Source organism: Amblyomma americanum, chromosome 1, assembly GCF_052857255.1.
Source record: "Amblyomma americanum isolate KBUSLIRL-KWMA chromosome 1, ASM5285725v1, whole genome shotgun sequence".
NCBI classification, from domain to species: Eukaryota; Metazoa; Arthropoda; class Arachnida; order Ixodida; family Ixodidae; genus Amblyomma; species Amblyomma americanum.
In genome coordinates, this window is record NC_135497.1 from 482,496,885 (window position 1) to 482,507,476 (window position 10,592).

Consider the following 10,592-nt stretch of genomic DNA (forward strand, 5'->3'; position numbering starts at 1 on the left):
TTTTATCACCAGAGTGAAATCAGTCATTCGCAAAATTGGCCCATTTGCCTGCGCTGCTTGGGAAGGGACTAGCTCACGAAGTCTAATCGGCTGACCGAGTTTGCGCGGAGCTTGACTTTGAGTGTCAACCTAGGCGCATGAAGAAATAAAATATAAGTATTGCTGCGACTGGGCGATGAACCCTCGGAGGCCCGAACAGATCAGATTCGCTCGCCACTACACAAGGAGCACTGTGCTATCTCCGCAGCCGATCACGCCTCGTGTCAAAAAACCACACTCACTCATGCTGTCCATTGCACGTCATCGTCTATATCAACTTCCATCTGCGGCGTGAACAGATCAGATCAGCCTAACCTCTTTCAGAGCTTAACCTTAGCCCAATATCACAGCAAAGCAAAACACAACCAGCCAAGCAAAACCTTGAGCCAACCTAGCCAAACACATGCTTTCGCACCTCTACTCGGCTTAACTACGTTTCAAAACCCTATCACTTTTTTAGCATGTGTTGTAGTTGAAAAGACTGGATCCGGACAACACTGGCCAATGCAAGCGCCAGTGACTGCAAGACAAGGAAACCTCATGTAACGGCCAACTTTATCGACCTTTTTTTATTAGAACTTAATAGATTTCAAGGCACAAGAACAGCAAACAACAATGTAGGCTCCCGCACTCTTCGGACAGCACATGAAAGAACGAAACCAAGGAAATCCTTCGCCTTGCGAGCCTGCAAGAAAACAAAAGGTGCAATTAGTGGCGGCTTGGCTGACTTACGCTAACCTGGAAATTGTTCCGTCGAATTTGAATCAAAGCCAGCCCGAGCCTCTAACAACGAAAACCACCGATTAGTAGTTGCTCATACCAGGCTTGCGGAGCTACAACTGAAAGATACTGATCATACATCTCTTCCAAGAAAATAAATCCGTTATTTCATAGTCTCCGATTTTTTTGCGATTGTTTCCGATCACAAAGAAAGATTTTTGATCTCTATGTTCATCACACTGGTATCTATAGAGAATGCTGAAAAACAGTGACAAATGGCATATACAGCGATCTCACAGAACGAACTCCGAGATCCATGCATCCGCTCGAAAAGGCCAATGTCGCCTATATAGGCAAATAGAAAACAACTCACCGCTATGAATTGAAGTCTCACCACTATGCACTATTCATGCAGTGAACACTGATAGCCCCTTTGTAGGACATACTGCGCATCACCATTTAATATCTTGTAGCATTACTTGTCCATGTACCTCAGCGCAAATTGACTGCCCATTTATGCTTAGATTATATTTATTGTTTTTTTTTATTCTTTTACTGCTATAAAGATATTTTCCGCGCTTCTCGCCTTACGATATTTTCGCCACAATACTCTTCCCCATGTAGAGTATGCTCTAAACAGAAAGGAGTAAAAAGGGAGTAAGAAAGGGAAGTAAGCTGTCCTATCCGCTAGGAGGCAGCTTACTCTCTTTCTTACTCCCTCTATCTATCGCAAAGGGACACCCGCGGGGCTTGACAACTAGCTGACGGCTATGCAGTTGAACGTCGCGAAGGCTGCGGTTTTTAAAGTTAGATCGCATTTTTGTGCAGCTATGAAATGCTCTCAAGGTGCAGAAAGCCGGTTAAATTCAGTTCAGGTTCTTCACTGCCTGCAATACATACAGCATATATGAGTATAGCAAGTCGGGGCGCAGGCAGCGAGAAAAAGAGAAAATATCGCCGGACAGTGGTCAATAACATTTTGTTAGGACGACAAAAAAAAAGCATATTAGGCGCATATATATTTAACGGAAAATTCTGGTTGTGCGCTCATAGAAGATGCACAGCTGAACTAAGCGCAATTAAACACGTGAAAGGCACACAACACAGGGCAAGCGCTTTGTGTTCATGTTCCTATTCAGTTGCGCATCTGTGATGTGTAGCTTACAATGAACCAAACTGAAACACTTTAAGTTCCGATCATAGAATTTGGATCAAAATTCTCTCGTTTTTAATTTCGTCTCGTGGTAAACTTCTAGTTTAGGTAACACAAAACGAATTTATAACCGATTAATTTTTTCCTCGTGGAGGAATTCGATGCAGCGGCCCTAATGTGGGCAGAGCAGCACTTAACAGTTAATTCGTCTCTCACTACAACAAAACGCATTAAAAATGTTGCTATACGGCATTCGTAAAGCGGTGATCTTTATCGTCCATCCCATGCATACCACTTCACCTGCGCCTTGAACACACGACAGTGCAACGCCAAGAGGGCCGGGAGAAGATGTCCACTGCGTGTCACGTATATCTTGTCCTCTACGTCTTGCGCACATGTCCAACATTCTTCGACAAAAAAAAATTGAAATTTGGGAAAGTGTAAGATTGTGGTATTGAAATATTCAAGGCCCATTCCTCCGATATCTGGAAAAATCTTCCTTTTATACTGTTTCCATTGCTCGCATCGAGCAGTTATAACTGTAATAGAAAACCAATGAGGAACACTTTGGACTGCAGCAAAAACGTTAATAGCAAAAAAAAATGCAAGCCTGCAGGCGGTAGGTTGGGGATATATTTATTGATCGTTGTAGTAGAATTTTACAATATATGAGGAACACTGCGCTCATAATACCCTCCCTATACCCTATATAACACCCTCCCTGCAAATGCCTTTAAACGTTTTCCCGTTCCAGATTGCTTTTCTCCAGAACTGTTGGGTATGACGTCAGTGGTGCGCCTCCAGGCTCACCGTAACCGGAATGCAGGGGCAGCGGAGAACCTTCTCCATTACACGAAGTACATGGAGGCCTGCAGTTCCTGCAGCACCTTGACGGCCTCCACGTATTGGGCAGTGGTCAACACTGTGTCACCGCCGCCCTCAGACGACTGGCTGACCGCGCCGGACGTCTCCAGCTTGCTGGCGATGTGGTGTTTTGCACGGAAGGCGGCCAGGTGCGCGTAGTACACAGGGGCCGGGATGCTCACGCTCCTTGCACATCGGGAGTATGTGTGGCACAGGTAGAAGCTGAGCTTCTGCAGGTCGTCCGCGCTGAACATGGAGTCATCCCACACGACATAGTAGTGGGCCGGCCGGCTGGTGCCCTGCGGGTGCGCCGAGGAGTACACTTATTCACATGCGAGAATTCCAAGGGCCGTGTCATGTTGTGTCGCGTCGTGTCGAGGTATGTGGTGGTGCGGTGTGGTCCTGCTTGTGGTGCGATGTGGTGTGGCGTGGTGTTTGCGGTTTAAATGCGCCATTACGTGGGAAGGACAGTGTTTAAACGCAATATACAAAAGCCGGCAGTGCCCATGAGCAACCCATGCACTTGCCCTGCTCCTAATGCCGCATGCACAACATGTTTCCGGCTTTATCTGGCCTTAGATGCCCTCGCGCCAATAAATACAGTGAATAACTATTATTTCCTGGCTGGCTGTCATCAGCGCATTGGTCGGTCATCGTCATCTATGTCGGTGTCCCGACTTCGGGACAGCATAAACACCGAGGCATACAAGCCGACACGACTATTTAAACAAAAATCAATTTTTGACCGTTTTTTGAGACTTAAAAGCCGCTTCCATCTTTTACGTACGAGCTAAACATCAAGCGCTTCTCTTTTCACCCAACCTTCTGCAATCATGTCTCAGTAGACGCCACCTCGAGAATAAAAACCAATGACCATATCCACATGACAGCATCACTGAGCACTGGCCATAGAGGCCCCCCATGCGCAACTTCCGATACCGCTTCCCCAAAGGTGAACGATGACGTCACAGTCACACACAGCGCTCCTGATGGACTCAATGTAAAGCGGAAATCTTCCGTCACAGTTTCGCACGTAGGTGATCTCGAAAACCATGCTTCCGTTTCCTCAAGATGTGGAAGGCCTACACCGCAGGCGCTCCTGGAATTTGTAGCGCATTAACGACGCGACACGACTTTGGCGATGCCGGCGCCCGGACTATTTCCTCCGCAAATTCATAAACGAAAACACCGCAGACCATTTCTTCCCGCTGACAATCGCAACAAGAGCGGAGAAGAGGACGCCTACCTGGATGCCGAAGTGGCTGCAGAGGAAGAAGTCGAAGTCCAGCGGGTGCGTGACCACCGAGTCTACGGTCGTGCCTGGCGGGACGTTGCGACACTTGCCCACGCCGTCGCGGTCGTTGGCGGGCATGAACCTCGTGTGATGCCGCTTCTGGACCACGATGAAAGTAATTGCTGGCTCGTAGGTCTCGTTGGGAGACAGTTCCTTGCACGCCAGCCGGATGGCGCTCACCTGCGAGATTTGAGAGCGGAAACAAAAAATGTCGGTCAAGGCTGAAAGGCCATTCGAATCATCACGATATCTACCTAGTTCAGAATGTAAACCAAACAATTTGGATGTTCACGAACTATGCTGTCGTATCTTATACAATTGTCGTTTCACAAAGAGTGTACGGCGAAGATCACCGTTTTTTTAAGCAATGCTATTATCGGTTGTACTCTGGTTAAACGTGCCGTTTCAGCTACCGTTCAGTTCAACGGAAGTGCAGCTTTTCCAACTGACGCTTAAATGAATAACAGTCGGCTGCAGTTACTCGGCATACTCCTCTAAATTGAGTTCACGCGGTCCACATTCCGGATCACGTGATCGGTTTGCACATAACTCTGCGCATTGACCACCTAGTTGACTTCACTCAACAAAAATTTCTGTGCAAGTTTGGCGTTTCAGTATACCTGTAGTGAACAACCACACAGAGCCAAAAAAAAATTCAGTACAGGAACGTCCGGCTTCACCGCTCAGCCGTTGTTTTACTGGTGCCACTTCGCGGGCTTTTTTTTTCTGGCTACACTAATCCGAATATAGTCGGATACAGTCAAGAATGAAGCCGATTTTCTCCGTAAAAGGACCCCCTTCCAGCCAATGGCTTCGGCTTATCATCACGAACCCTCAAGGCTGACAATGCGGTGTGCGCCGTGGCAGTGACAATAGTCTTCCCTGTGAGGGGGGAGACTAACCCCTTTCATCTAGCGTTCGCCACGTGGTTACCCAAGCAGGCTCATGAGAATTGGTCTATGCCATTGGCTGCAAGAGAGTCCATTCAGGGTTCTTGAGTTGTATCCGACTATAATGGAAGTTGTAGTTGTACTTATATTAGCCAAGATAGCAAGATGTGGCAGCCGGAAATGCCGCCGACTCGGCCGATGCAGCGGGTCAGTAGACTGGTCCAACTGCGTATCTCCACTGAGCTGAGATCTCAACAGCAGGTGGAGCTGCCTTTTATTACCCGTGCCACACGCGCACTTTCTAGATGTTTGTAGCCTTAAGTTTGCCTATGCCATTATTTTCGGAGCTGGCGCTACACGTCCAGATTTAACGACATTATTATTTATTGGCAGATTTATTGACATTACTGATTCGCAACTAAACAGAGGAGATTACAATCCAATAAATGACGAAATTCAAATGTTTTCTGATAATATTCTGACACCCTCTTTTCAATATAAGTCAGTAGAATATAACCGCGGGTTCAATTTAGAGGCAAGCTCGCCGAAATAGTAGCCAAACATGTCCCGCTTATCACGCTATCAAATCATAAACCTAACACTTGCTTTACAAGAAAGCATCAATGCATGAGAAATAAGAAAAAAAACGGTTGTACAAAAATACAAAGCACGAATGTTCGCCCTGCGCGCCGGGTAAATATAAAACCTACCTAAACCTCTGTTTTTCTGGCCTTTGTGACGAAAAATTTTTTTTTTTCAAAAATCCCTTCCTGCGCTACTTAAGAACAATAAAAGCAAGTCCTTCAAAACAATACGTCCGAACAGTGTCAGTAATGATATATCAATACATGATATTGACAGCACCCCCTACTTCGATGCTGAATGTCCTAAAGCATTTAACTCGTTTTTCGCATATATTTTCACCCAAGAAGATAATCCTAACGTCTCGTATGTACCTGATTTTGGTTACCCGTACATAGCGCCGGTTGACATTACACTTGATGGCTTAGTACACCTGATAAATAACCTAGTACCCTCTTTTTCTGGTGTTGAATAAATCAATTCAAAATACTAAAGATATGCCATTTCTGTCTCCAAAATCATCTTCCTTCATATCTTTAGGCAGTCAATATCTACAGGTGAGGTTTCCACCGGTTGAAAAATAGGAAAGGTTGTACCGGTTTTCAAAAGTGGCTACAAACACTCGCACGAAAACTGCCCACTTCCACCTTTTTGGACTTTGCCAAAGAATTTTATCGGGTAGAACATTGCCGACAAATATCTAAGCTTTGTGCGCCTAAATTACATTCTTTAACTCTGTCATGGGTCCGTAGTTTTCTTTCTAATTGCCAGCAGTACACCGTTGTTAACAAGTATTAATTTCCTGTTTGCGATGTTACATCGGGCGCGGCGCTAGAAGCCTCCTCTGTCCATTACTATTGATAATTTACATTAATAACCTGCCAGCAACAATCTCATCTTAGATACACATATTTGCTGACGTCTGCATTATTCATTGACCAATAAAATTTACTAATGGCCACCTTGAACTTCAAAGTCACCTCGATTGCATAAACGACTGGTGTAAAACGTGTCTAATGACTAAACATTTCTAAGTGTAATATAATTACTTTTAGCCGAAAATGCGCAACTTCGAATTTTCCATACCGCAATAATAACGATACATTGGCTCGGAATACGCAGTATAAGCATCTAGGCGTCCATATTTCACCAAACTTTTCTCGGGCTGAACACACATCCACCACTTTCGCTAATGCTTCCCGGTCACTAGTTTTCTTTCGCCGTAACCTGCTATGCACTACCCCTGACATGCGTGAACAAGCCTATATTACTTTTGTAGCACCGCAGCTAGAGTACACTTCATCCATCTGGTCACCTTATCAGAAATATCTAATAGAGAAGTTGGAAGCTGTCCAGAATCGGGCTTGTCGTCTCATTTTGGCAAAATTACAGTTATCAGTCCAGTGCAACCCAACTGAATATCAAACTTTCGCTCCATGCATCCTTTGCAAATTCGTCGCGAGACTGCCCTTTTATCTATCTTTCACAAATACGTCCATGCCACTGATTCACCGCCAGCACATCTACAACGTCCCTCCTACTTATAACTGCAGCTATGCCGAATTTATGGCAACACACATGATTTCAACTTCTCGTCACTCCCACGTGCCATTCGTCTCTGGAACGATCTTCCGGACTGCACCGCCCTGCAGGCTAATCAAGACCCCTTTCGCGAACATCTACCCAAACATTTCGTTGATAACGGTTAGCACGTCATTTAAATACTCAGGATTCGTACAACTTCGTTTTCAGCAGCTTGAGACTATTGCCTCTTCGGTTTCGTGATGCGCAGCTTTGCTCATTTATGCCTGATATGTTTTCTTTGGCTTTTGTATAAATCTTCGTGCATTTCTCCTGTTTTTGTTTCATGAAGCAGAGTGGTTTTTTAACTTTTATCCCTGTTAATGAATTGCGATATCTTATCTGAACTCACCTGTTTTTTGTGTGTTTTGCTGTACTTTTAATATGATTTTTGGATTTCTGGCCTATTTCTCACTAACTTCTGTATCGCCCCCTTACACAATGCCTCTCCAGAGGCCTATAAGGTATCTGTATATAAGTAAATAAATAATTTAACTAGTCACGGTGACGATACCGCCTTCAAGGCAGTAAAAAAAAGCCCTGAATATAAACAGTGTTAATGAGAAAGTATAACAGCAATGCCCTTCAAATATAATATAAAAATTATTTTGTAGAAAATGCCACTGTTCTTGCTTGACAAGTGTGTAAAAGTAGAACTCGTGTGTCAGCTCACAGGATAACAGTACATATGAATTCCTATTAAAATAGTGTTGTTTATGAATAAACGATTATACTCTGGGTAGTGACTTCACACAAAAAAGTTGCATGTCTTTCCGCATGCGGAATGGCGAAAAGAGTATACAGATCTCGGGCGAATGAGGTGTGGCGAACTCAGAAGGTCGCAAACGCCAGTTAGTCTGTCTAATGTCATTAAATACAAGTGTGTGGCACCGCGCCAATTGCGTTAAAAATTGATTTACTAAGTAATTATTGACATAAAACTTGACCGTGTGGCACGGGTATAACACCTCGAACTGTCGTTCAGCTCAACGGACGGTCAACTGCACAGCAGTTATAATCGCCCGTGTGTAAGAAGGATGAGAGGCGGAGCGGATACGTACAAAACCGCGCCAGAGGCCTCAGTCTTGGATGTTTACCACCTTTTAAAGAGAAACGATCAAGCTGAGGTCAACTAACGCCGACAAGACGTCTCCAGAAATGAATATCCTGGATGTCCTGAAATTATATCCCTGTGGAGATCAATTCGGTGTCGTTACGTATATGCACAGCTAGTCGGCTTCTCCAAAGACAAAGGTTATCCAATGACACTAGTGACATTTAATGCGGGAAAAACTGTCTTAACAAGATGAGCGTTTAGTGGGCACAGTATAGTAGTAGGCGCAGTTACTTACCTCATAGTTACGGACTTCCAAGAACTGCCCCTCGCTCACTCCGTCCCTGTAGAAGATGATCCGCTCGGGCTTGTGCCTGGTGGCGCGGTGGAAAGCCAGTATCAATTCTTTGATCATGTCCTTCAGGTCTCTAATGATTTCCACACGCGCCTTAGCCTCAGAGTCTTCAATCTGTACCCGAATGGTGGCGTGAAACTTGGACGGTACAGTGTCTAGGCTTCCGAAGCACGCGGCGATGGATGGCCTCACCTTGTCTCCAGGCGATGGGTGCGACACGTCTGCTCCAATGACGATCACGGGCCTATGAAACAGCTTCGGCTTCTCCTGCATCAGGAGACTATTGTTGATACCGCCCATCTTGGCGTTGATCTTCTGGCACAGGTTTTGGATGAGCGCTGCGTTGCACTTTTGGACCACGTTGTTGTCCAAGATGCATTGTGTGCGCAGAGAGAGCTCAGTCTCTGCCACCTGCTTGATCTCAGCGTAGTTCGTGGCTTTTGTTATCACTGCCACAACCATCTCCAACTGCGGGTACTGCTTGCGCTGCTCCGTGAGAACGGTCCGCATGGGCTGGCAGTTTGTGTCGAACGTGATGACCGCAAGCGGCTGCGCAATGCGCATGCCCAGTTCTTGGCCGATGCGGATCAGCATCCTGATGAAGTTTTCCAGGGAATCCTTGTGCGCGAAGCGGCTCACGTTGAGAACAATCCACTTTGTCATGGACATCGCCTTGTAGAAGCGCTGCCCTCGGAGATCCCACGTACCGTCGCGCGGCTTGCACATGGTGTTGTTCTCAAATACCAGAGATGGCGGGTCGAGCACTCTGCCCACAACCTGAGTGGGCTCAGTGTTGATCTTGACGCCGAACTCTCGCAGGTACTTGTCCGAGCTGCTGACCATGTCGCGCACAGACTGACGAATCTTCTGGAAGCGCTTGGCTGGCGGCTTGGCCGTGCGCTTGATCATCTCGGCGGTCAGACTCTCGTCGAGCTTCTTCCGACAGTGCTGGCCTTCGGCCAGCTCGCACACCTCCAGAGGAATGTAGACCGGATGCGTCGGGCTGCCACTCTGCACGCAAGGGAAGTTCGGGTACGACAAGCGCCTGTAGCGGCTCTGGAAGTAGTCGGCGACGGAGATCTGACTACCTTCTGATTCAAAATAGATTTCCTTCGCAGGTTCCCTCGTGATCTTGACCACTTTGTACTTGCGCGGGTACGGAAGGTGCGTCCCTTTGACACGGAGTCCCTTGAGCTCCCTATTCAGGCGCCCGTACTGGTTGTCGCGCAATGACCGGAAGTCTGCGGGCGTCAACACACGACGGCTGTCGCTTAAGAACCTGCACATGAAGTCGACCAGTGGTAGCGACTCGTAGAATGTTGTTGCTGACATGTCGACGTTAAGCATGGGCTTCCATTGGGCGGGTCGAACACTCGTGTAGTAGCCAAACCACACCTCCCGGCCTCCTCCGAGGTCATTGTGCTCGTTGGGGCCCGGCGGTCTGAAAAACGAGCGTCCAACCGGTGCAAGGTTGATCGAGGGGCTGTGCCTCAAGACGATGTCTATGGCCTGGAGGACTTCCTGGGGCACAGTTTGTACGCGCTTTTGGAAGACGTCATGCAGGGCGTCCAGATTCACTGTGGCCGCGTACTGGATCTTGATTATAAACTTCTGGGATCTTTGGTCTTCCTCGAGGTCGGCTTTGAATGTCCGCTCGCGGAAGTTGAGCTGGCGGCGCGTGTACAGGTTCTTGCGGCCATCGAAAGCCGGGATGCAGTTGGCCAGGTCTTGCCGGTACTTCTTTACTAGGAGCTCGATGACAATCCTGTTGATCTTTGTACTGAGGCATCGGTACTTTTTCTGCTCAGGAACCTTGGTCTCCTTGGCAGTTTCCGAGGAGATGTCGACGTCGTAGTGGTAGACGCTGCCAGTCGGTATCTCGATGCTGAAGTGGTTGGAAAGAAGTTGTATGGTCCGGCCCAGCTGGCCGTGGGCAGGCCGCCGTGGGAAGTGAGAGGGTAGGGTTCGCTCGAGCTCCTGCCCCGTGTTTGGAGGTAATTAGAGCAGAGCATGAACAATTAAGTATGGACGCACTGTTTCGTGTGTTGAGCGTCACATAA

General features: G+C 47.0%; 1 protein-coding gene across 1 annotated transcript; it reads right to left on the reverse strand.

Annotated features, from left to right (window-relative positions):
* Positions 1-2,598: 2,598 nt before the first annotated feature.
* On the reverse strand, positions 2,599-8,592 carry LOC144127022 (protein argonaute-2-like). The gene is made up of 3 exons (XM_077660457.1): positions 8,515-8,592; positions 4,023-4,250; positions 2,599-3,075 (listed from the first exon to the last, which is right to left on the reverse strand). The coding sequence occupies exons 1-3, from the start codon at positions 8,590-8,592 to the stop codon at positions 2,761-2,763; spliced, it is 621 nt and encodes a 206-aa protein (XP_077516583.1). The 3' UTR covers positions 2,599-2,760.
* Between the last annotated feature and the right edge of the window lie 2,000 nt (positions 8,593-10,592).